Source organism: Polyodon spathula, chromosome 23, assembly GCF_017654505.1.
Source record: "Polyodon spathula isolate WHYD16114869_AA chromosome 23, ASM1765450v1, whole genome shotgun sequence".
NCBI classification, from domain to species: domain Eukaryota; kingdom Metazoa; phylum Chordata; class Actinopteri; order Acipenseriformes; family Polyodontidae; genus Polyodon; species Polyodon spathula.
In genome coordinates, this window is record NC_054556.1 from 20,924,431 (window position 1) to 20,952,371 (window position 27,941).

At 38.4% G+C, this 27,941-nt stretch overlaps 1 protein-coding gene across 3 annotated transcripts; it reads right to left on the reverse strand.

Moving 5' to 3' along the window:
- Positions 1-1,295: 1,295 nt before the first annotated feature.
- On the reverse strand, positions 1,296-27,169 carry helz2a (helicase with zinc finger 2a). Of its 3 annotated transcripts, none has more exons than XM_041224877.1 (21): positions 26,888-27,168; positions 26,183-26,261; positions 22,400-23,582; positions 21,540-21,723; positions 21,137-21,244; positions 19,891-20,408; positions 18,902-19,537; positions 17,865-18,654; positions 17,533-17,608; positions 13,757-17,357; positions 12,813-12,898; positions 12,086-12,220; positions 11,662-11,802; positions 11,282-11,426; positions 9,238-9,354; positions 8,880-9,072; positions 7,423-7,557; positions 6,921-7,133; positions 6,433-6,589; positions 5,036-5,203; positions 1,296-3,834 (listed from the first exon to the last, which is right to left on the reverse strand). In XM_041224877.1, the coding sequence occupies exons 3-21, from the start codon at positions 23,398-23,400 to the stop codon at positions 3,716-3,718; spliced, it is 8,523 nt and encodes a 2,840-aa protein (XP_041080811.1). In that variant the 5' UTR covers positions 23,401-23,582; positions 26,183-26,261; positions 26,888-27,168; the 3' UTR covers positions 1,296-3,715. The 3 variants fall into 3 exon arrangements, with proteins under 3 accessions (XP_041080811.1, XP_041080812.1, XP_041080813.1); XM_041224879.1 differs by lacking the exon at positions 1,296-3,834 and adding an exon at positions 4,051-4,197 and having other exon boundaries at positions 26,888-27,169; XM_041224878.1 differs by lacking the exons at positions 26,183-26,261; positions 26,888-27,168 and having other exon boundaries at positions 22,400-24,509.
- Between the last annotated feature and the right edge of the window lie 772 nt (positions 27,170-27,941).

Genomic DNA, 27,941 nt, shown 5'->3' on the forward strand with positions numbered 1-27,941 from the left:
TGAGAAAATAGATTCCAGTTTCATTCACAAAACATAGCACAAACTATTTGAAGACTGAGTTTACTCTAAATACTCAAACTCTGAGAAATGTTTACCATGTTCAAGCAAACTTGGGTTAAAGCATTGCTCAGAAATGCTATACAAAGCAAAGTAGACTGGATTAACTGTAGGAGACAAACATAGAAGCCGTTCCTAAATATCCTCTTGGCTAGTTATCTTTCAATGACAGTTATGAAGATGTTTATTCAAAGCTGGAAATGTGATATTCAACAACACGTATTGAAATGTGTGTGTGTGTGTGGTGTGTGTATATATATATATATATATATATATATATATATATATATATATATATATAATACACACACACACACACACACACACACACACACACACACACACACACACACACACACACGACAAATTCTGTAACTCAAGGTTCGTTGCCCCTTTAATTCAGGACCCAGAAATTGATTTTTCTAGCACTTAGGCCCACTTTTAATAAGCACAAATAGAAATAAACAAAAACACCTAGCTCTTTCTTGAACACTAACTACTACACACTGGAACCTAACTAACACAGGACAGCTAAGCTGTTTACCTGTAACACACACTGACAAAACAACACACACAAAAAATGCTTTTTCACACTACCTGTTTGTTTCGGTTGAAATCACCCTCAACTGGGCTCCTCACACATCAGCACCCCTCAACACGCTGGATGCTTTCTTGAAATACCCTGCACCTGGCTCTAATTTACAATGACAGCCAGATGCAGGGGATAATTAACAATTAAACAATTACCAATTAAAAAATTAACAGAACTAAAGTTAAACAAAACATACATTTCCACTTGTTTTAGACAGGGAGGAATCTGTCCCTCTCCCTGCTACTATATATATATATATATATATATATATATATATATATATATATATATATATATATATTCATTCTTCCCTATATAACCACCCACTGTTGCAGGTAATATCAGATCAGGAGCCTGACAGAGTGACAATGCAAAAGGAGGGAGGCAGTAAATAAACTGGAAAGCAATGGTGTTTTGGATGAAAAAGAATGCAAAGAAGCGCACATTATAGAAGAATATAGCAATGAGTCAGCCAGGGTTATACTGTTAGTTGACCATGAGATTGACTGACGCTGCTTGAAACATAATAGTACTGTAGCCCGCCCCCCCTGTGGTGAAATTGGATAACAATTTCCTTGACTCTGGAGAAGCCAAATTGTAGTCATTCCAGGTACGATAGGGGTTTAGTTAAGCCTCTTGAGACAAAGTTATAAAACTGAGATTTAAAATTATATATTCAGTTAAACATTTCTGCAGATTGTGTATGTAAGGGGAAATTATGCTTCTGAGGTAAAAACCAGTTTGATCACGCCTGCACTTTTTAATTAGGTTATGAGTGTTATAGCTTAAACTACACCATCATTGAGACTATTCTTGAGAGTAATGACTTGATTTGGTTCCTCATCACATGTGATGCTCTTTTCAATATGCAATTATATTAAGAACTCTGAACTGTGTAATGTGAAGGTATATCCTACTGAATATATATACACACACACACAGAATTAGACGATTTTATTATAATGTTGCCCTTAATGGAGCATGGATGTGGGCCAACAAAATTTTACGCAGGGTTTAATTAACCAACCTGATATTTACGTAAACACACACACACAAAAATAAATGCAATACAAAAGTAAAATACAGCAGTTTAATTCCTTGCAGCATGTCTATATTTGTCTCTCATACTGACTTTCTCATTCAAATTGCTTCACCTTATTGAACAGACATTTACCTACGATCAAAAATCTACCTGCACAACACAAAAATAAAAAAAAGATTAAGTTTTGGAAGAAAAAAAAAAGAATAAATTGCAAAAATTAATTAATACATGTTTCACATAATGTTACTGTTTTTTTTTTTTTCATTTTGACTTATTCAATCCAGTTTGCTGTTCACAAAACCTTTTAAACTGTTTTACAGAAGGCTAGAAGTTTATTCTTGGTTTACAAAGCACTGTTTAACCTAAGAGAATGTGTATAAACACTCTTCAGAAACTTTACAAACATCTTTAAAACAGTCCTTACAGTTTTTTTTAATAAGATGCCATAGTACTGACAGTAATTATGTAATTATGTGATTAATGTATAGGTTTTATTCCTGAAATCAGCGAACATTGCACAGTGTGCATTTACACTCCCCCTTCCAGATTCACTACAGATGTGGTGATCATCAATCAAATGTGTGTTTATTTTTATATAAATACTGGCAGCATATCAGTGTAAAGACTTCATTTCCCTCACATTAGTTAAATAACAATAAACACATAAATAATAATCATAACACATGCTGAAAATTAGATTGTCATTCAAATGTTCTTTTTTTTTGTCAGCTCTAATCTGAGCAAATACATTTCACTTGTATAAAAATGCCTGACACGTACATAAAACAGAAATGGTTTTATCAGAGTTGATAGATACTTAAAAAAATACAATTTCATTCAAAGATATAAAACACTTGTGCCTCTCCAAGGGCAGGTACATATCCAGCGATCACCTTTATTTGTTATGCTAAACTTGTGAGTACCAGCATCTGGAAAGTGCTTCATTTTATTCTAGTTTAGATTTAAAAGTATAACGTATAAATCAAGTGAATCATTAACTAAGAACAGTTTTTATTTTTTTTTAAAACTACAGAACTACAACACCTTTGATCTTTCAAGACCTGTCCCAGCTAACAGTAAGACAATGACCACAATGACCCCATACAGTTAAGCTTTACATATTTAAATTCAATAAAAACATATTTAACAATCATAATTTAAAACCCGTTTAAAAAATTCATAAATATAAAAAATGGTCACGCTGTGTAAAAAAAAAATTAAAAAAAATGACATTAAAAGCCACGATAAAGAGTACTATGGAATATTTGATCAAACACCTGTATTATAAATTGTCGAACAAATTTTTATTAAAAATAGGAATGTAATTGAGTAAATATTTTAGTAAATTTGCCATAAATGCAAAAATAAAAACATTTAATTTATAAAAGGACCCAAGTGGTTCCAGTATTTTATTATATCTTCAAAGCACATATATTCAGTGCAATAGTTACTTCTGAGACGAAAAGTTGGTTGCAAACGTCAGTGCAGAGCCAGCTAGCTCTTGATTGTTGCTGGTTTTATTATCTGAAGTAGATTAAGATTGAAAGCAGTGCTTTGTTTGGATGAGGTTCAATATCAGCCTCGGACAGCTTCGATTAATGAGTCACATCCAATCACAAGACAAGGAGCTCCCAGGAGCTCACTCGAGGCAGCATTCACTACATGCACCAACTACAGTCAGAATAAGAAACTAAGAAACTCTGTCACTGTAGACAACTCAGCCAGACAGGATATCAAAATGGTAGCAATGGCCACAGCACTTGCAATCAATTTTTACCTGCTTTCAAAATAAAAAAATTAAAAAACCTCAAACCACTTGCAGTGCTGGAAATTGTATCATATAAACTTTTATCCCAGCAGGAAGAGACTAAATACAATTTTCCTTGTTTGAAAGAAATACGCTTCGAGACCAAGCACTCCCAGTGCCGTAGTTTATACTGGTACTCTGCTATAGATCGGATCCAATAAGCTAGTATGTTCATTGATTCTATTGTCTCAGCCTCTGCTAGTGCAGCAGGAGTTGGTTAGCGTGCTCGTGGCTTCTGTACGGTAATATCTTTTGCATTTACTATGCAGTTCTTAGCAGTGTAATGTTTCAGTAGCTTCTTCCACAAGGAACTGCAGTTTAACAAATTCTGGTTCCCTGTAGAACACAAAACAGTTACAGTCAATGTTGTATTTGCAAGCATATAACATAAAAATACAATCAACATATTTCACATTGCTTTATTAATTAATTTATTTATGTATTTATTTTTAAAACTTGCAATCACCAATTATTTTTGTTATTTTCTCCCCAATTTGAAATGCCAAATAATGTTTATCTCAACCCGGCTCACTGCTGCCACCCCCGTGCTGACTCGGGAGAGACGAAGACGGACACGCTGTCCTCTGAAAAGTGTGCCGTCAGCCGTCTGTTTCTTTTCACTCTGCGGGGCGACCATGCAACCATCTCAGTGCTACAGTTTCGGAGGACCACACAGCTCTGGGCAGCTTACAGGCAGGCCTACAGGTGCAAAGCCAGTTTACAGGGGTCGTTTGTGAGCGGTGAGCTGAGGACACCCTGGCCGACCTAGGCCCTCCCCACCTGGATGACGCTTAGCCAATTGTGTGCCGCCCCCTGGGAACTCCCGTCCATGGTCAGCTGTGGAATAACCTGGACTCAAAGCGGCCACCTACAGGCTATAGGGCGCATCCTGCACTCCATGCGGAGCGCCTTTACAGGATTCGCCACACGAGAGCCCCCCCACCTTGCTTTAAGGCTGGATTAGTACCCCATTTTAAAATGCAACTATATGCTATGTGTTTCTTTTGCACTAAAGAAACCCAAGCCTCTCTATCTTACTTTTAACTTATTTTTATTTTATTTTTTTACTTATAAAACATTTGCTACAACTATCTTTTACTTTTTTTCTGTCAAATGATTTGTTTCAGCTTTAGCTTTTATTTTATCAGGTAACATTTTAAATTTAATGTAAAACCTCCACCCAATTACTCTGTCCCAAGTGGGAATGTCAAAAAAGCAAAAATGGGATATGTCCACCTTGTTAACTTATGGAAGACATGTACCCTGAGAACATGTTTAGTAATCCCAAAATCAGCAAAGTTCAACTCGCATATCCAATAAGGCAGATATTGCATCTCAGTTTTCCAAAACTGCCTTGTCCTAGGACACCGGATAATTAGAATCCTGCTATTTTATTGTGACATAACTTCTTTCTTTGTTTCCTTTGTCATTCTATTGTGGACACACAATTGTAACATTTACACTTCTGCAGCTCAGGTATGCAATACCTCGTAAAACTCCTATAATAACGTGGTGGTCCAGATTAACTGTCTCTTACCTATGATGCAGAGTCCTTCCTGCGCTCTTGTTATCCCCACATTGACTTGGTTGGGATCAGTAACAAATCCCAGGTTTTTCATGATCCATGACTTGGTAGGCTCCGTTTCAATCTCTGAACAGCGAAGAGAGCGCACGGTGGAAAGAATCACATAGCGCCATTCGCTTCCTGGGTGGGAGAGGGAAACAGGACAACAGTTATCACCAGCAAGTAAACCCTATCTCCTCTTCCTCCTGCCAGTTCTGTATTGTCCATGATATTTATGGTTACATAGGGCTTCTGTTTTCCTGTTTTTTTTTTCTTATGCAGAGTTTATTTATTTTGCTAATGCTGAATTAATTTTTTTTTTTTTTTTAATCTGGCCTAAAGTTTAATTTTTTTTTCTAGTATTGTGATAACTGCTCAGATCAAATAACAACTGATATTGGAATCATAGTGCTATAGCAACAAAATAGTCTGCAACTTGGACAGGTCAGAATTATTAATATTTATCCTACAATCAGAATCTCTAGATTTACAGTATAGTAAAACAAAACAAACAAAAATAATGAAAACAAAATGAGCTACAGCACAGCCACAGCCAAAAATCTATTTGCATTTAGATAAAATTTTTAATGTTACAAAAATGCTCTTGAAAAAGCCTGCTTACTAACAGTTTTAGTATTTCACAAAATAATCATGTTGCAAACAGCCTTTTGGTAAAGATCTTAGTGATGTCGTTAATTAACTCTATGATACAGACAGCCGTTATAAAACTTGGATGAAGTAAAGGCACAAATCACTTCATGCTGCAAGGGGTAATGCAGTTCATGTGTTTAATTAATACACTAGATGTAACCCTGACTCTGCTGTTCTGAGTGTAATTAACACACTAGAGGTAACCCAGACTCTGCTGTTCTGAGTGTAATTAACACATTAGATGTAATCCAGACTCTGCTGTTCTGAGTGTAATTAACACACTAGATGTAACCCAGACTCTGCTGTTCTGAGTGTAATTAACACATTAGATGTAATCCAGACTGCTGTTCTGAGTGTAATTAACACACTAGATGTAACCCTGACTGCTGTTCTGAGTGTAATTAACACACTAGATGTAACCCTCACTGCTGTTCCGAGTGCAATTAACACACTAGATGTAACCCAGACTCTGCTGTTCTGAGTGTAATTAACACATTAGATGTAATCCAGACTGCTGTTCCGAGTGTAATTAACACACTAGATGTAACCCAGACTCTGCTATTCTGAGTGTAATTAACACATTAGATGTAATCCAGACTCTGCTGTTCTGAGTGTAATTAACACACTAGATGTAACCCTGACTGCTGTTCTGAGTGTAGTTAACACACTAGATGTAACCCTGGCTCTGCTGTTCTGAGAGCTTGGTGTTCACTGTGTACCTTGGCTCTTCATGATGGTGCTCACTGTTACGTTTTGAATCTCACTCTTCAGTAGCAGCTTCTGAATTTCAGACACCTGGGCATTATAAGGAGTAAGAATAGCAATGTTTTCAGGTCTCACTTTGGAAACATTGATGAGCAGCTTTGCTACGCGGACCTGCAAAGTAAAATATGAAACAAATAGTGAATTCCCATTCTTATGTACAAAGAGGAGAAGACAATTCGGGGAAAAGCAGTTATTTTTTTTTTTAAATGGGACGAACTCTGCCAATGGTCACTTAGAAACTTTAGTTCTGTGCCGAATGTTTAAATTAGGACTTTGATACCTCAAAATGGACTTGCACTGATAGCTTCATTGCATGATTATTTCTAATATTTCAAATACAACTTAAATTCTATCTATCTATCTATCTCTCTATCTATCTGTCTATATATTAAACTCATTATTGAAAAATGCCGGCTAGCTCCCCTTTAACGATCACACTTACAGCCATTTCAGCTTCCTCTAGGTTTGCCTTGGAGTTTTCGTTCCCCGTTTCCGAAGAAACCACCAGGCTGATTTCTTCTCCTACAACGTGACCAAAAAGTATTGGTGTGCACTTTTTCCATTCTGCATGCAGGACACTCGTTGGGCGAATAACATCCGTCTTCAGGCGGCCTTTATAAAACTCCATTGAAGGAAAGGCACAAATCTCTTCATGCTACAAGCAAATGAGTAATGCAGTTATGATCCATTCTATGTGAATTGCACATTAGCAATATCAGGCTTTAAGAAATCTGTTTTAGGAGTCACTTTTTTAAAAAGGATTGAAAGCTAAGACCTGCAATTTAAATCATCAAGGTTGGGAAAACCTTCTCAAGGTGACACTAATTCCAAAGTGGCTGTCATTTAGTGGTGTTGACTGATCCTGTAATTAGTACCACAAGCAAGCAGTAAATGACCCTAATGCATTCCCACTCTCCCCTAATTCACCAGCAGTAGATCCATACCATACGATACTGTGTGTCAAGCATCACAGCCTGGTCCATATAGCGTTCAAACAGGGATTTCTCCATGCCCAGCTTCCGAACTTGTTCATTATGTACAATAGGGCGTAGTTGCTTATGGTCGCCTAGCAAAACAATCTAAAAAGAAAAAATGCAACACCAATGATATGGCCTACAGCTATGGCAAATGTTTTGGATTACCAAGAATTTAAGGACTGAGACATAATTTAAAAAAATATATACATATATGAACATATTTTATTTAACATCATGTAATCATAGTAGCTGTGTGTGCATGTGAATGTTAGTTTAATTTAAGTTAATCCATGTTTTTATTTTTATATTTTTATGATTTATGTTATTTTCAGGGATGTGAAATTACTGCTGTTTGTTTCTGCTCATCTTGCCAGGACACTCTTGTAAAAGAGGCCTCAGTCACAATGTTTTTTTTTTTTTTTTTTTTTTTTTTTTCCTGGTCAAAGAATGAATAAATAAATACAAACCTAAGAAACTACAAAATGATGTGGCAAAAGTCTATCGGAAGCCATAACAGCAGTATAGTATTTCATGTTAGATTTCGAAACGTCACATTTTTCAATTTGTCAGTTTTTCATTAAGTATGTGGAAAACTACAAAGCGGTGTGTAATTCAATATGTTAACATAGCATTATTCAGCAGGTTTCATTCAATTTTATTAAGAAAAATGTGCTTATTCTATAGCTGTACTGTTTCTAATTACACATGTATTACAAGGTGTTTAATTAGACATACAATCAGTGTTTTTGACGTTAGTTATTAAAAAAATAATAATAATCACTCTCAAACCTGCTACAGGATTTGTTTTCTGAAGCTGGCACACTTAGATAATTAAAATAGACCCCTGTCTAAGTTGTTGCATTATCCAATTCATCTAAATGGTGGTAGATAACCCCCCTGCCAGTTTCAATAAGAGAGAAATGTACTAAGAGCCCCACAAGCACAGTTTTCTTCTTCTTCTTCTTCTTCTTAATATTACTATTTTGGTAGTCAAAATGATATAATCTCACTCAGTGTCTGCTATTTAGATACATTGAATAGACCCTGATATTTCATACATTAAAAATGTGTGTTTTTCATTAAAGGTTTAAGAGAATATATAATAGGTGAGAAATGACTAAATGACCTAACTAGCGGAGCTATTTGTATTTATCTGAAACAAGACATGATGTCAGTAACACAGTGCTAGACTCATGCTCAAGCCATGCCACCAGAGCTACTTACAGGACATTCAGAACTGCACATTTTACTGAAAAAAAAAACAGCCCCGTGATGAGTTACCATTAGAACATATTTTAAAACACTTTCCAAATACCAATTATTATTATCAATATCAAGTTCAAATACAGAAATAATTTTAAAGTAATTTCAATCGCAGACCTAGCGTCACTGTGTGCTCAAGAACTGTAAATTCAAGAACTGACCTTTTCAGGTTTATAGCTGACAAGAGGTATGAGGGCTTCGGGCTCGGTTGCCATGGCGCACTCGTCAACTAGAATCTCCCTGGGGTTCACTTTGAGTTTCAGGCTGGGACTGGCAGCTGCAGTGCAGGTGCAAAGGATGACATCATGCTGTTCCAATTCATACTGCCGGGCTTTACTCAGTGACTGTTTGTATCTGGAGAATTAAAGAAAGCTGTGACCATAGCGTACACAGCACTGCGTATTTCTGTTCTGAAATAGCCAGTCTTACTGCAGAAATGACACAGTTTGTGAGTGTGCCTTCTATATTCTTATATTATACGTATGTAACAACGACAAGACAGGCTTCATTTCTACTTACTGTTCAACTTCTTCATCTGTGAGTTCCTCTTCTCTTTGAATTCTTACATCAAATCTTAGGATTTCAGCTGAGAATGGATTTTCAGGCATTCGGATTCTGTGATGGAGGGTTATGGACCTGAAATGGATATTTACAGTTTATTACTAACCAAAAACGCAACCCTGTTTGTGATGCTCTACCTGTTAGTGAGGTGTATGTGTCGTCCTATGCAAACATACCTGTGAATAGAATCTCATCTACTCATCTCTTAAAAGGAATGCTTGCATGATTTTGTGGGAATTTTCTTTTCTTGAATAAAACTGTGATATACGTTTGAGATAGGAAAATCACCCAATGTAAAATACAGAGGTGCACTGTTCACATGTTATGGTTAAGATCAGTGTATTTCTGGTACTTGCAATACTTTTAAGAGCAACTTTGTATGAATTATCAGTTATGTTAACTATAACATATATATACACTGTGTGTATATGTATGTATATATATATATATATATATATATATATATATACACACACACACACACATATATATATATATATAATATATATATATATATATATATATATATATATATATATATATATATATATGTATATATATATATATATATATATATATATATATATATATATATATATATATATATATATGTAAACGATCCTCGCACTCACGGAGTTCGTTGCCCCTTTAAAGTAGACCCAGGACACAGAAACGGAATTGCTTTAGCGCTGACGCGCACTTTTAATAAACATAAAACAAAACAGAAATAAACACCTAACTCCGTTTTGGAGCTCTCACTATACACCAGCCGATCCCTGACTCACACACAGGACGGCTAAGCCGTTTACCTGACAAACACCAAAACACAAACGGGCTTCTCTCAACACTCTCTTCAATACGACTGGACACACACGCAGTCGGGCTCTTCACTCAGCAGCCCCGATCAGTCTGGCTGCCTCTCTTAAATACCCTGCACCTGTCTCTAATTTATAATTACGACCAGGTGCAGAGGATTAACTAAATCATTAAAACAATTACACAATTAAACCCCATAACACCCAAATGTGCATTCTCACAAGGTTTTTAGCAGGGAAGGATTTTAACCCCCTCCCTGGTACCTTACTATATATATATATATATATATATATATATATATATATATATATATATATATATATATATATATATATATATATTGTAATGATTATAATGTGCCTCATATAATGCTCCTACAGCATGTCCCTCAATTCCCTATACCAATAATTCATGCAATATTTCTACAGTAAATACAGTATCGGTGTTGTTCAAACTGTAAACAACTTCTCAGTCTAACATCTGTTCTTATACAAACATCTTATTCAGCATTCGTTTTCTAACCAAATAAATATTAGGCCTATTACATGGTTATCTTTCCTAATGTATTTACTTCTTGGCTGTGAGAGGAGCTGTGGCTTTCTCTGGGAGACGAGGAGCTTCAGCCCCGCTCCGGGAATCAAACCTGGGGGAGCCCATTCCCTCTTCCCCTCTCTCGACCCGCTCTTCTTCTCGCACTTGGTTTGCTTCTCTGTCACTTCGAACTGAAACCTTGATTGTCGTTTAACAAGGCTAGTTATAGTTTAAAAACTGCTAAATAAAATGATCCACGAATGGGAATATTAACTTTTTTTTTTTTTTTTTGTAAAAAATATAGCGTTGTTTACATGGTGCTTTATGCATGGTTACATCACAGAAAGTAAAGTTTTTGCTTCACTATATTTGCATTATAGAGAGGGAGGTATTTTATTTGTATTTTGGTCAGATGTGTGTTATATGTCCTGCGGTACACCACCCCCTCCCCCATTTATAACACTCTTCGGTTATATTGCTCAGATTGTGTGTCCCCTGAGACCCGCGTTATAGCGAGGGAGCAGTGTGTGTGTGTGTATCAGAATGCAACCTCAGAACATGAATACAATAATAACATGAATGCAATCTCAGAACAGAAAGCTCTTGCGGGTATTAAAAGGTGAAGCCCTGCAGGTAAGAGTTTTGGGAGGAATACCTCAGCTCTGCCTTTGGTTTCCCCTCCCTGATGGATTTGCGGGAAAGTTGTAAGATGCTGCCAGGGTATGGGAACTCAATCATCTCCATCTGCTCACTGTAAACCCTCAGAGGCCGCAAGGTCTCTGTGAACCTCAGCAGATACTCTGCAATGCAAACAAACTAAATGATTGATGGACCACAAATATGTACAAGAACCCAATGATGGCACTAAATACATTGTGGTGGGTTTATACTTCAATGTTGCCACTGTCGCTGAGGGACATTTCTAGACTGGCGATCTAAGGGAGACTTGTAGCCACAGTTTAATTTGATCATGATTGTCTCCTAGTGGAATGAACCAGTCTTTAAACAGTGCTGACACAGCACATAATAACGTACCAGCAACAACATCAACAGATTTGTTGGAAGGCCCACAGTAAAGGATGCACGTTTTCTTTGTCTCTTCAGCTTTGCTCTCCTCTAAATTCAGCTTATAGAACCAATAAACAATGTGAACTCCAACCACAGTCTTCCCGGTTCCTGAAAAAGAAGCACACAGCACATTTTTAAATATGACCTGATGCACATATAGTTTAAGCAAGGTCTTTACACCAACAAGCAATTTGCTCCATTTTGTGTGAATAGTATAGTAACAGGTTAATTTAATGATTCAGAAGTAGGCCTTACTTTGTTAATGATTTTGTATGATGAACAGTTTCACTGATTTTCATTTACAAAAAATAGGCGCAAATTGCATTTTGGTGTAAAAACATAAAAAAAAAAATCTGGCCCATATTGTCCAGTGATATTATTTTTCTCTTACCTGGTGGGCCCTGGATTAGCGTGAAAGAATTTTTAAGGGCCTGTCTTATTGCATTGTTTTGACTTTCATTCATTTGTGGGAGCCCAGGACTCTGAATGATGAAAGTCCTGTATCTTGAAATTGCAGATCTTGAAGCTATAAAACAGGATTAAAAAGATATAGCACACACACACACACACACACACACACACACACACACACACACACACACACACACACACACACACACACACACACACACACACACGCACACACACACACACATATTTATTTATTTTTTCCAAGGCCAGCTTTGCTGTAAAATGAGTATATTTCTATGCTTTTCAGTGAGCAATTGTAAAAAAATTAATCAATAACTATTTTACCTTGAGAATGAAATAATGGTTCTTTTGAAAATCTGCTGCAGAAGTCCACATAGGAAGCTGCCACCCACACTAACACTTTCATGTACTTTTTACATGATTATTCTCAATAAGATGTTAACTGAAAGCCTGTGAAAACACAGTCCCTAATCCTACGTGACCTGCTTAAGCCCACAAGCAGAACTAAGTGGTATCAAAATGGGAGAAACCAATATATAGTGGTAATCCACTGCAATTTGCATGTGTTCCTTTCTCAGGACCACCGATGGCTTTGGGTAAAACACTGATGCTGTAATGCTGTAATGGTTCCTTTCCCTAAAAGCTCTCATGCAAAATGAAAAGTTTGAACTCCCCAAGTGTCTTACCCTGAGGAGAAACTGTGTGTCCAACTGTTATGTTCTTTACCAGTTCATTGGCTCCCATAAGGCTGGCGATGGCATCTTCCTTGCGTCTGAAAATGTGATCAAAATGATTGTGAAAAATGGAAATAACAAGGTTTCCTCTGCTAGCATTAAAATAGCAAATGCATCATCTCTTCATTAGCTGTAAATCTGAATAAAAGCATTCACGTTTCTTACGAAAGTTTAAATGGAAAATGTACCGTTGTGAAGAGCTTTTGAGTCTACAGATAAAACCGTGTAACAATTTTTTTTTTTCTTTTTTTGTTCCTGGGTAGTAAGTGTTATTTCCTAATTGCTTATGCCTCAAAAGTATAGAAAATGGCTATTATTCCCCACAAACTTTGCTTTTGTGACCAGGACAGTGCTATTTCAAAATATCACTATTTCCAATGGGAAAACGGGCAAATGTGTGTCTTTTCGTTCACATAATCGTAAATCTCGAGAAACTACTCACTTCTAAATCTTTTGTAGTCATTTTTGTATTACTTTAGTATAAATACATGTTAATTTGGATTCATATGTTGTTTTTTTCTGACTTTATGTGAACGAAAAGACACACATTTGCCCGTTTTCCCATTGGAAATAGTGATATTTTGAAATATCATTGTCCTGGTCACAAAAGCAAAGTTTGTGGGGAATAGTAGTCATTTTCTACACTTTTGAGGCATAAGCAATTAGGAAATAACACTTACTACCCAGGAACAAAAATTGTGTTACATAGTGTAATGTATTGCACATTATTGTACTTTAATACTATGTGAACATATAAATGACATGTAATTTTTTTTTATTGAATATGCATAACACATTAATGTTAAATGGTCATTTACACAAAATGATTAACTCTTCAGTCCTGCCTTGTGGTGGGTCGGTTACAACAGGTATATTTTAAAATAGGCTGTACTCACACATCAGGTAGAAGTTTTGGGATCAGCTCTACAGTGAACTGTGTGTCTGCTTGAAAAACACACACTGGGGTATTCTCCATTGACATATGATTGATGTGGAATTGCACTTTTATAAGGTGAGGGTTCTTCATCTTAGATTGGTCATTTTTGCTGGTAGTTATTCCGTGAGCTACCCATGTAAAGTTGTTGGGATCCACATGTTCTGAGCAGTAAGGAGCCCCTTTCAAGTCTTCAGTTTTCCAGCTTTGTTTCATACCTCTGCATCGAATGCATAAAAAGCATTTGCTGAGATCACATTCAATAGACCATTCCTTTTTGAATTCCACAGGTATGTCAAAAGTGCCATTCTGCTTTTCACCTTTCTCCTTTATCCATGTTAGACTCATATCTTCAATGATTATGCTATCATTTTCTGCCACAGCGCTTGAGGCTGATTCCATTTCACACAATGGTTTCCAGATCTTCTGATATTCTTGCACATTGGTATATTTCTTTTTTGACGCATGTACCGCATACTTGGAAAAGCAGACAACAGGATTCTTTGCATGGTCTAAACACACCTCAAATTTTGGATGTATGTTCAGTAGCTGCACGGCTGGAACCAGTAACCCACGATTTATATCTGTAGTCATTTGCACTTGCAAAGTATCTCCAGCCTTGAGATTTAAGGAAAGATTAACATAGTGATCAAGTTTAGTTTTAGCCTTGAACAAATTTCCAGATCTTCCATCAGTGCTCTTCCAAACCTTCTTCTGGGTGGACCAGGACTCTACAGTTTGATTGATATTTTTCTGGATAGGCTTACGATCAGTTTGGCCATTACTGCTCTCAACTGGATCAATGTTGCTGAAGATTTCAGTTACTCTGTCCCAATCTTCTTCCCTTAATGCTGTCACAATTTGCTGCCACCGATCTATCTGTACAGGGGTGGTGTACGGATTGCACTGTGGTCCTTTTAGCTCGATGTTGGTCTTGGAGGTTTCCATGGAATACACTCTTCGTCTCCATTTCAGAATCATACAATTCATCTCCTCATCAAACAATGGTTGGTCCACTAACTGCAGATGCCTGTAGTTTACAAAATGTGAATCTGGTAATGTATTTTTATTAAAAGGAAAAGAGACCCTGAAACCTCCCCCCTTTGGTTGAACAATAACTACAAATGCAAGCTTTTGCATGCCTTGTTTTTTCAGCTTTGAGGCGAGACTCAGCATGTGAGCTTTCTTTTCATATGCCAATCCCTTCTTACTCTTTTGTGTAAACTCCATGCACAGCAGATCCATTTCTTGGATCGAGTACTGAACTGTTGTCTGGTAGAGACCGGCATGAAGTTGACGCTGTACAATTATGTCTAAGTATCGACGAATGGGAGACGAGGCCCAGGTGTATGATTCGAGCTGCAAGGAATAGTGGCCAACGTCTGACTGGGGTGATGAGTTGGAGCGAATAGTGTATGACTTGCCAAGCAGTCTCCTGAACTCTGAAACTATGGGATGCAATTGTGGATGAATGTCATCAGTAGAAATCAGGTCGATCATCTTGGAAATGTCACGGTCTTTAGCTGCGGATGCCAGGTCCTTCCATACAGAGGTCAGTATACAGAATGTGTTGTTAGTTGCAAATTGCCCCTGTTGCTGGATGGAGTCCTCAAAGTAATTTCCAGTTTGGCCCCTACCCATGCGGTAGGTAAGGTGGACAGACAAAGGTATTAGGCTTCTGTATTTGTTCTTTAGCTGGCTGACTAGCTGACGATCTGGGTAACTCTGACATCTCAGGGGGGTGCAATCCTTTGATATATCATTTTTCACAAGGTACACCGCAACAAAACTGTTGAACATGATCATAAGTTCCTGTACCATCTGATGGGACTTCCTCTTCCCAGGGGAAATGTCTTCATCAGGCTGCTCATAGTGCAAGTCACCCAAAAGCCTGTGCTTTCTGTGAATTCGTGAAAAGTGATAAGCCACAGCAAGGCAACTTTCTAGTGAGTCAAACCTGAACTCATTCTGGTGTCTTCTGATGACATCTTCCGCCTCCTCGTAAGAAAATCTTCTGTCTGAATTTATCAAACAAACTGTGAGTGTACCTTTCACAACTCTGTCAGTGTCCTTTTCTACCTGCACCAATAAAGATATGGTCCTGCGATCTCTGTTGGGCAAGAGGCTAAAAAGGTCTGCACTTAGCTCCTTTGGGAGCATGTGAAAAGGCTCCCTGTCAAGGGCATAGTAAGTAACTCCACGTTTTTTGGCATCTTTGTCTAAGGCACTGTCTTTTGCGATAAAACTTGCTACATCTGCAATGTGAATCCCAATTTCATACATGTCATCTAAATCTCTAACACTAACAGCATCATCAAGATCTATGGAATTTTCTGGGTCAATGGTAAATGTTGGATACTTGCGAAAGTCCTTTCTTTTTTCACCATTTAGCTGTAAATCCTTGCACTTTTCCAGCTCACTAAGGACTTGCTGAGAACGATTTGTGCTCAGTTGGTATTCCAGATTCAACGTTTTCAATCCTTCTTCCAAAGACATTCCTATAGGTAGGACTTCAGTCACAACCCCTAAGGGGTAATAAAATTGCTTACGCCACTCCAAAACCTGAACAACATAAAGGTTCTTCCTCTTTGACTCTTCGTTCATTTTTTCATACCTAATTGTGTTCCATCTGTTATTGACAAACTTACGTATTGGAAGTGAATGCTGATTGTTCTTGCAACATGGGGTGTATATTTTGGTGACACAGTTGTTCATCGGTGTCATCACCTGACGATCATGACTGTCAATGGTACAGACAAAAACCCTGGGACAGTCAGCCTTCTTGAGTACCCCCACGACCTTTCCACTGGGAGCAGCACTTTCATTTTCAGGGGATGAAAATATCTGTACGACCACGTGGTCCCCTGGAAACGACATGCCAATATTCTTTCTGCCTCTTATTCTGATCTGCATCATAGGCTCGTTAAAGGGTCGGCCATAGCCTGAGTCGAACTTTTCCAATACTAGTTCACAAAGTTTATAGGTATTTGGTTGCAATTGCAAAAATAACTGTAATGTAGGTTCTGGGAAATCAGTATATAAATCTTCTCTTTGCTTCTGAGAGTCTTGCTCTTGATAGAAGTCTTGCTCCTGAGAGGATCTATCATTTTCATTATGATGAAAAATATCCAATAGTCCTTCATCTGTGACAGTCACGGTCATGTTCTTGCTTTCATCCAAAAGCTCTTGCAATATTGGGTCATCAATGTCATCGTTAACCTCTGAAGTAAACGATTCTGTATCGCTGTCATCATCTTCTTCAGTCTTGATAAATTTGGCAAATTCTATTACAGCTCGATCAATGGAATCCATGGTAAGATACTTTGGATAAGCAGTTCCTTCATTAACACACTCCTTAATGTAGCTCTTCCAGATCTTACTACAGTTTCCGAAGTAGCAGAGTCCTGCAGCATCCCCAATCACAATGACCTGAGACTGGGCTCTGGTCATGGCAGTGTTTAACACTTGGGCTTCATTGAAAAACTCCAGGTTGTCTGAGTTTGAGGTAAGCAAGCTCTCCCGTGTTTGAACAGTCGTCATCACAATTACCCTGAACTGCTTCCCTGATTTAAAAAAAGAAAAAGAAAAAACATTAATACCAAACAAGAAAAATGTTTAAGTTACTTACTTGCAGGGTTTTATGTTGCAAAACCACAGAACCATATAGCCGCAAATTCATGTAAGGTAGCATCTCGTTTTGTTTACCTTCACAGTGGAAATAATTACACAAAGTCTTACCTTGTATATTTGCTAAATTCTCCACTGTCACTTTGCCCAAGTTCCTATTTCTCAGTTCATTCCTTATAAGGGTTACCTGAAATTAAAATAGAATAAAATAAATAATTATTTATGACTTTTTAGTAGCCAATTATCACTTAAAAAGTGTTATAATTACAGTAATTATATCACTGAAATCAATAAATGAAAAAAGAAAAGACAAACGAGAGAAAAGCACAGAATCTTAAGGGCATTTTTGAGAATGCTATACTCTATATCTTTTTTTTTTTTTTTTATGAGTTACTGAACCAAAATGGAAAAAAAAAAGCAAGGTGTTTTTTTTTTTTTTTTACCTGGGCTCCATCAGAAACAATACAAATTGTCCTTTGGTCAGGACTTCCCCATTCAGTAGGCCAGTCTTTAAGCAGGTCCTGCACTGTTTCTACTACTTGATTAATCTCCTCGATATTGAACCAGGACATTGTCGATGGGTAGGGAGTGCAAGTCCCATGGACATGGTAAAACATCAATGGGTGGAACCGAGGATGAGAGGGGACATTCCCACTTGCACTGATGGGATCCCCCTTAATATAAAAATGAGTGGACACAAAATCAATGATGCCTTTAGTGGAACGATAGTTTTCATTGAAGATGATTCGGCTTTTTTTAGCTACTTCATGTTTTTCTTTCTGGTAGAAGTGGAACAGGCGGTTCAGCAAAGTGTAGTCAGAGCACCGGCTGCCCCCTACCGAAAAGAGCTTTGGCGACCTCTGCATGTGATCCCCAGCAAGCACAACCCTTGTGGTGCTAGCAGCAAGACTGAGGGGCATTATAGCAGCACACTCCAGCATCTGTGAAGCTTCGTCGATCAGTATATGGGTGAAGTATCCTCGTGGGATCTTTAGGTCATGGAAATGCTTTGCCATCATGGTGGTTGTTATTATGATCCTATGGGAATCCAACGTCGCCCTGTCTGGGAAGGTGAATGAACATCGATCTTCAGAGAGGTGACAGTACTGCAGTGTGATGTCATCAGTGGAGTTTAAAGAAAGTGTTTCATATTTTATTCTTAGAGGTACTGCCTCAGGGTGTCCGGAAGAGACATAGTGGTGAAGGTGTTCCTTCACATACAAATCTGCTGCACTAAAACAAAACAAGATTTAATATATTTTAAAACAAATATTATGCCAACTATTGTTAATTGTTTTTTGTTTTTTTTGTAACATGGTTAACTGGTATCATTTAATTATTCATTGAGTCCAAATTATTGTTTAATTTTTCTGGGTGTAAATTCCAAAACTCACTCAAAGTGTTAAAAAATGAAATGCATTGTACAGAAATGTGCTGTTCTCTGAAAACCCTGTACATGCAATGTTTTGATTCTGCCTACCTGTTTGTATGAGTGCAGATCAGTACTCTGGTGCCTGGCTGCCGCACAGTTTCCATGGCTGCGTTTGCCAGTGTGAAGGTTTTCCCTGTCCCAAATGGTCCATAAATCAGCAGTGGCGCAACTGGTCTTGATCCAGTGATGTCCCCAACAATGAACGAAATGGCTGTTTGCTGCTTTGCATTTCCCTTGGGAAATGTTCCACCGGACACAGGAACGGAACAGGCAGCAAAATCTGGCAGCACTATCTTCACCTCTGGAAGGAGGTCTACAGCCAGATGCCAAATGCAGAACGATCGGAGACGATCCATCTGAAACTGAACCTCCACGTCATATTTCTTGTCCTTCTGAAAGTCAAGATCTGAACAGCACCTTTTCGACAACTGGAGGCAGATGTTTTTCTCAGCATTGGCATCCCGGAGGATTGTGGTTTCATACACCTTGTTGTTCACCGGAGGATTGGGGGCTAAAAGAGCTAGCTGGACTGCTTTCTTCAGCAGATACCCCTCATTAGTGTCGGGGGTCAATGCGTAAGCCACAGGGACCTTTGCAAAGAGGTCTCCAGGAGGTGCAATCTTCATTCCAGAAAGAGGATCAAACAGCACTTCCGTTGTTGAGATGGTCACTTTCTGACTGAGTCTGTGATAGGGAAATATACAAAAATGAAATGTAAGTTATTTAAAACCATTTGTCCTTAATTAATAATGAATGAGACAGAACAACAGAAAGTGGACAGTTTACTCTCAAGTGGGACAACCCAATATGACTGTAAACCAAGCTCTGTGGTATTGCAACAGCTATTCTAAGTGATGGATACAATTCTTATTGGTCTGAATAGATTTCACTTGCATAATAAAAAGGTGCAAATTTCACTTTGAAGTAATAGATTTGGCTTTATTGTGTGACATGTTTCTGCAACTAGACATGTGTGGTTTATTAAACTGGATGATTTAAAAAAAATATAAAACCCATGAAAATGTTTTGAAACATACTTGGAAAGCACTTCCTCTTCTGCCTGTTCTTCTCGGTTGAGGAAGCTGTGCATTTGCTCCTTGTAGTTCATTTGTGTGATGGGAGTCTTCTCCCCCCTCCTCTGTTTGTACTGCAGGGTCAGCACTGGAGCTTTGTACTTTTTCAGCAGTTGTTGCTCTGCCTCTGTCTTCTCAAAGCAGGGGATGATGATTCGGTTTCCACTGTTCCAGCGCTCCAGCTCTGCAAAACTGGACTCCTTCCCATCAAAGCACATGTCTGGCTGGACAAAGTTCTGCTGACCAACTCTCACCTGAATCTTCTGGACCAGAACTGGCCTCATGTCAAAGTCGAAGACAACCCACTGTTCGTAGATCCCAGAGTTGACAGATTCAAAGAAGATTTCAATCAGAAAGGTCCGGTCCGAGGTAGAGAACCTGTTACCTTCTGCGTAAGAGCGGATCTTTGGTGAGCCATCTTGAGACAGAGTAAATGTGGCGCCAGGTTCTTGCTTCAGCAATGCAACATGCACCAGCGGTCTCTGAGAACAAGTTGATGTGGACAAAAAACTGTACATTAAAAGATGACTTACTGATTGTCTTTATCACATGGCATTTAATTCAGGGTTAACCAATGAACAAACATCATTCATTTAAGTTTTGCTGTGAAATGCATCTTTATTAAATTAAAACTCCTGATCACTGTTTAAGAAAGTTGTCTTGATTTAATATGGCTTGTTATTTCTAGGACAATTTTGACTGGAAAATTGAAATGCTGTGCCAACTTGCTTCCACCGTTACTGCACAAAGCTCTCAGTGGAAACTTATTTTTGCGTATCATTTTACTAAGGCTGATTAGTTTGAGTCCAATAAAGTGGTGCCATTCAGCTTTTTCCATCTGCTTGCACTAAGACTGTATTGATAACACTGGTGTTAGAGCACCACCTGTGGTTATTAAGTGACACTGCAAAGCATTTCAATCTAGCATTTACACACCACAGGCCCTATTCACAAAACATTTAAAGACTCTTTTAGGTAGTGTTTTTATATTAAAAAAAAAAAAACTTTAACATATTAATCTAATATGTCCTTAACAGCACATTCCTTTAAGGAGTCCTGAAAGTTTTGTGAATGGGGTTCCTTATTACTTCTCCATTTGCAGTCCTGCTGCAATTGCAAGATGCAAATACTGTTCAACTGCTAAAATAGAGATCATTAATTTCAATGGTATCTACAGTTACAATAAAGCTTAAAAAATGTATATTATTACCTCAGATTGAATCTTAAAATTCCACTTCTGCTTTGCTTGTCTCTCCTCACACTGAACCATCAGTTTCTTGTCACATGTGATGGACACACCCTCTATTTGCTGTGACATCTGCAAGTACACACTGGATGGTGAGACAGTATAAAAATAATACACTTGCATATAACAAAACACAGCATGCAGATCATCTGTATGGTGAATTGAATCGTGCTTTCATTGGACAGATCAAGGCTGCCAGATTGTGTTACATGGCAATTGGCAGACGTACAGTTTTAGCAGCTCAAGCACTATTTGCCACATGCAGCGTGTCAAAGTGAGACTGCAGGCTAAACATTTGTTGCACACAGGGTTAAAGCTGTGTTGTAAAAGTGTGCACACTGTTGTCTCTAAACAGCACATGACTTACAATGAGAACCTCACTGCTGCAGGTCCTGTACTCCTCCAGTAACCTTTCCTGGTAGGAGAGAAGCCCGTACTCCTCCACAGCTTTTCTTTTCTTATGGGCCTGCCTGGCTCTCATGATCCACTCCTGCATCTCTTCCACTGAGTGGGCATGGACACAGTTCTCTCCATATTCGCAGGTATCAGGCCTGCCAGAAAGAGAAGGCAGAGAGTGAGGCAGGTCAAACATCCTCCAACACAAGTTTTTTCTCTCTTCACTACTGAAGGCTAATAGTATTGTTTTGCTATCTAGAGTCTTGTTTAAGGTTGAAACACTTTATTAAAAACATGATGCATTACCAGGGGTGCAAACCGTTTTTGAAAATTGGTGCTAAACCGTTTTGAAAGTTCCTGTGTATGTGGATGAGGCTGGGTGGGTCACGTGAGTAGTCCAGATCCAGTGAGAAACTATTATCATCTATGGTTACAATGAAATAAAAAAAGTAAAAATATTAAACATGTCTATTGGCACCAGAATTTAATGTTCCTGGTGCTATGTCAGGTACCCTTGGACTAGAATCTAGCACCACAGCGCCAAACTTGCACCCCTAATTATTTATACTGCAACCACTCTACTGCTACTGAATATAAACAGTAGTTATTTTAATATAAAAAGGTAGCGTATATGGTCCTGCATCACTAGTTAAAGAGATTAAGAAGTTGTTTAGTAGTGGTATTTTGAATATGTTGCTACCAAGTTAAGCAAACTGACTGTAGCACAGAAACAAAATGTGATCATTTTTTTAGATTGTACATGAATGATATGAGATTATTAATTACACAGGAATCAAAATCCCATGCTAATGCACAGCAGAGCTACAGTACCTGTCACAAAGCAACAACTCCTGGATGCGGCGCCGGGGCGGCTCCCGGTACTTCCACTCCGTCGCCATGTCCTCGCTGATCATCCCAGCATGTTCCGGGGAGGAGCAGTGGTTAATGAAGCTCTCCTGGGAGGAGAAGGTCAGCAAACAGGCCTTGCAATAGAGCTGAAGCTGGGGTGCTGGTGGCGCTGGAGTCTCCTTCTTCCTCGAGAGCATCAGCAAGTCACCGCGGTTCAACTCTCCTTCAACCTCGGCCTTCCAAACACTCATTTCAACTTCACTATGAGCATAGCGGCAACGCGAAGATCCATGCCAGCACGGGACACCATTGGTGATGTATCTGCAGTAGGCAAGACTGGTAAGAGGAGGCGGAGGTCGGATCTCATTATATACCTTCTTATTGCTTCCTTCTGTGTTGGCGTGGACCAGCAGTGGTTTCCAGGTATGTTTCATTGTGGATGTGCAAGTAGAACAACTGTTTAATGATTTAGCTGTGATTTGCTGGGGGCTACTGTAGAAGCAGGCTTTGCAAAGCTCCTGGAATTCACCAGCAAATTCGATGAGGATTTTTTCTGGAGAACCAAGTTGTTTGCTGATGGCTTTTGGACCAGTAGACAGTTGTTTTTCCATAAGTAGCTTCATCAAAGTGTTATACTGCAAGTTGTACTTTTTTTGAAAATTCCACACAGTGGCTTCTTCTTCACATCTGGCAAAAGTGCATCGGTTTTGGTGTTTTGTGCACCCAGTGTCGACGGTATAAAACCAGCACGTGAAATACCTGGATGGGTTAGGAAACTGGGGCCGTCGCGACAGGTGCTTCCACCTGCTTCCATTGCCCTTCTGTCGGACCAGCAGCACCTCACGCTTGCAGAGGTGATTTACTTTCTTTAAAGAATAAGTAATGTCATTTTCCTTTTGGGAACACAGTGAGCAAGCAATGCACAATTCATGCGTCCTTAAAAGCTCACTTAAAACAGAACCGTTTGTTTGAGGTGCAGTCATTGCTTATGCTTAATCATGCATCTGCTGCAGTAAGAAACAATAAAAATGTCGAAGGAAGGCAGGTTGGTTCAGTTGCAGAAATATGTTTTTTTTTTTGGTTGTTGATCAAACATTGATTTTATCAAATAAGGCAGAGGGTGAAAATCCTGTTTGATCCTGGAGTTAAAAAAGGTTTGCAGTCTCTAAAAAGAAACAACATTATGATTAGCAGAAACAGTTACATATGTGGACAGCATACACAAGAGCGTTATCGTTTTGCACGTTTCATTGGATTATTACTTGCTTTTACACATTCACAGCTGGCTTCATATAACATTTAAAAAGGTGTCTAGTGTATTGGCGAAGGTTGTTTCTTGATGGCAGATGGTTCTTATTTTAATAAAGCATTTCCCAGTCTATTTTTCACTATTGTTGTGGGTAGAACTTGAGATTATAGGACACAAATAACCATGTAATTACACTGTAATAACCGGGTAATTAGCAACATATAACATAGCATGGGTCATTTCCATGTAATACACACTTATTCCAACAGTAGTTACCATATAGCAAGGTAAAACATAGCTACTTACCAGTATGTTCAATGTTATTAAATGGTAATGTGTGCCCAGTAATCTAGAACGCCGCCATCATAGGACCAATGAGTAGTTTTGATACAGTTTTATTCTTTCTAAGTATGGTCGTGTGTTTCAAAAAAACACTTGTTGACTATTGATTTCTGGGGTTGTAAAATCCCCACCCTGTTTGCACATGACTCAGAAACTAAGTTTATTTGTCACTGTTTGACAGCATGTTTGCGCATGATTGTGCATGCATATCCAAACAACAAGAGAGCAAAGTAGCAGCTACCCGCTAAAGTTCAGATGGTTGTACCACGTACAGCTATGCTTTCCTCACTGAGCACTGTATAAACTTGGAACATTCTAAAACATATAAAACCTAATGCAGTGCCAGATATAATGTTTAAAAACGAAAATACAGTACATGAATGCTGTAACACTTTACAACATTTGAGACTGATGGAGCAGAAGGAAGCTCACAACAGGACTTACTGAACTACTGTGTTAGCTTCAGCCATTGATTATGTACTCACTGCATTAAAGGAGTACTAACCAGATCAAGCTCTTTTGCGTTATTAAAATTAGCACTATTATAACCAGATCCCATTTTCTTCTGTGGAAGATCTATTTGTTCATTGTGTTTTATACTTCAATTTGGGACATAAGTAAAAGCTGCTGGCTCTTCTTGGCAATGTGACCTACACATAGGAAGTCACTAAATGCCAGGAAGTTTTTATTACACAAAATGTATTTCTGAAAGATCCTTAATTAAATGATATAAAACAAGCAAAGAACCATATATTGCAACACATGGTAAGGACCAATTTAAAAAGATGTGGTTAGGGCGCTGGAGGGGTGAGGAGCCGCCGTCGCTCTCGGAGCCCGAGAGGGAGGAGCCACCGCCGTCGCTCTCGGAGCCCGAGAGGGAGGAGCCACCGTCGCCGCTCTCGGAGCCCGAGAGGGAGGAGCCACCGTCGCCGCTCTCGGAGCCCGAGAGGGAGGAGCCACCGTCGCCGCTCTCGGAGCCCGAGAGGGAGGAGCCACCGTCGCCGCTCTCGGAGCCCGAGAGGGAGGAGCCACCGTCGCCGCTCTCGGAGCCCGAGAGGGAGGAGCCACCGTCGCCGCTCTCGGAGCCCGAGAGGGAGGAGCCACCGTCGCCGCTCTCGGAGCCCGAGAGGGAGGAGCCACCGGAGTTGGCCGATTGCGGCCGGTGTACGTTGTACATGGGGGGGAGGTGTGTGGCAGAGCAAAGCTCTGCCCTTTAAATTGGCAGGGATGGGGTTAACTTCCCCTACCTGCCTGGGTTTATTATGTTCAGGTGGCTGGGGTTGATTAGTTGATTAGGTTGATTAACGATCAATCAGCACCCAGCCACCTGATATAAAAGGAGGCCTCTGCTTCTCATTTGGGGAGAGGGAGCTGAGGAAGCAGGTTGGTTTTTTTTTGGTTGTTTGGAGAGCTTGAATCCAGTGAAGGCATTGCCCAGCCTGGAGATTGTTATTTTTGTAAATTTTGCTTTTTGTCTTTCTTTGTGTTTAAATTGTTTTGTTTTGGCCCTTGTGCCCTTTCATTTTGTGTTTATTTATAATAAAATAGTTATTTTTTTGAACTGCAGTCTGTCTCTGGGCCTCTATCCACTCGCCAGCCTGCCACAGGCGCCTTTAACTGAATATTCGACTTACGGTACATTTGACTAACAAGTATAAGAAACAAAAATGCTACTCAAAGTGTAGAAAGAGAAAGAGTGACACGGAAGAGTACTATATTTCAAATGGAGCTTTAAAAAAATCAAGGAAGAGGAAATTCATGTGATTATATGGCAAGAATCCAAATAGGCCCCGTAAGCTTGCAGCTTGAGTTAAAAAAAAATATAGATATAATAATAAAAGAAAACACTTTCTATCAGTATTTGCACTTACTTTCTGCAAACTAGAAAAAAACAGTGCCGCTAATATGAGAACACATGCTTTACAAGCAATTGCATTTGAATTACTGTTGATAAAACATAAGAGCAAGGTAACACCCCCTAAAATTACTTGCACAAAAGCATGTCTATCTTCAATTCATATTGTTGTGATATAGTACTGCACTTTTTTTTTTTTTTTTTACTAACCATATTTTAAATCATTCTCAAGCCACACAATTCTAGATATAGTGTTTTTCGACATACTCAGTCTTCTAGGACTGACAACAATGAAATAAAATGAAGACGTTCCAGTTACCTTAAAACGTTCATTCCTGTTCCAAGTTCGCACCTGGAAAGCGGCGGTCGACACACAGGTGCTCTTTTGGCAGGTACTTCTGAACAACAATACAAACAATAAAATTACAGGCTATTCTGTAAACCAGTCTTTCATTAATTATAAAGACTAAGTAGTTTAAAAACAATCCTTATGAGTGGCTCTGGGTTCTTATGTTCTACCATTGAATTATGAATATATTTCTCCAAATCGACCTTTACCTGTGACATTTCATATCTGCCAACCCGGTTACTCCATAGATCATAATTTGAAGCGATTAGCTCTTTAAAAACAGAGTAGCAAGTACTAGACACTTTATAAAAAGTTATAATTGAAACTGCATTTCCAAATTAATTGAAACTGCATTTCCAAAACCCCCCCCCCCCCCGTTGGGGGCAAACAGGTAAATGCATACATAAATGATCGATTGTTATTGCAAGCATTGATTCAGAGTAAAGGTTATGTTTGTTCATGAGTTGGTTCACTGCAAAAGGTTCCGTTGGCTATAGTGGCTACAACAATTCATTACTTCCTTCAACTCGATCTGTGAGTCTAATATTAACTCAGTACATTTCTCGAGTTTACAATAGCTTGATTGAGATTATTGGTTACACTGTAGCTATATATTTATAATCATTTTTTATCGCCTCTACAAACAAAGTGGCAGAATAAAAAGTTTGTACTTACTTTGTCATTTTATTTCCTCATATTCTCTGGCTAAGAGTGAAGTTCGAACAAAACAAAATAAAGCAAAATAAAACAAAACAACATTTAATTTTATGTCCCTACATACAAACGTTGGTTCTCTGTCGTCTTAACAGAATGCCTTTTCAGTATTTTGGTTAGTGGACTGTGTCACCTTGTGTTAGAATTCCATTTCCCGTAAATTAAAACAAAAAAATAAATAAGTCAGCTGTTTTAAAGGTTCAAGGCAGCGCATGACATGATTAAAACCCGCCCCTCTTATTCCTATTGACATCACAGTCTGTATACAACCACCTGCATGCTGCAGTTTCGATTTACTACTATCCTCAAGACTGGTTTCGTTTTCCAGTGTTTTGCAGGCTAGAAACACTGACGTTTTTCGGAAATTACGTCACCCACCCTTTATTGCTTGTTTGTAGCTTACTCAGTTGTCTTTTGTTTTGTTTTTATTATTATTATTATTATTATTATTATTATTATTATTATTATTATTATTATTATTATTATTATTAAATGCATCTACATAGCACTAGTTTCATGTCTTTACTATACAGGTGTAGTGTTAGAAAGTGGTAAATCGTCAAAACTTGACCCGTGTAATGACAGAAAGCGGTACGGTGTCATGTTGAAAGTGGGATGTTGTCAGATTTTGGTACAGGTGCAATCAATTGCAATCTGATGGGTGTTTCCTATTATCAAACAGAGGTACATTTACCATTAATTTTGCAAACTTACACTGGAAACTGGAAAAAAAAAATAAAAAATCACGACGAACAAGACAACATGAGAAGAACACCGCAAAATTGTATTGCATAAATATACTATTTTCTTAATGGTGGAAAAATATGATAAATTACATTAAGAACAATGTAAAAGACTTGGAAAATATGCTAAATTTAATTTTAAAAAGATGCAAAATACCAAAAACAGCATATCGTACCAGATTTGAATGTTCGCATCCCTGCTTTCTTAACTGAAGCTGTTACGCTTTGTTTAGACCTGCGCAAGCAAGAAAGCGTGCTGTGTACTATTTTGC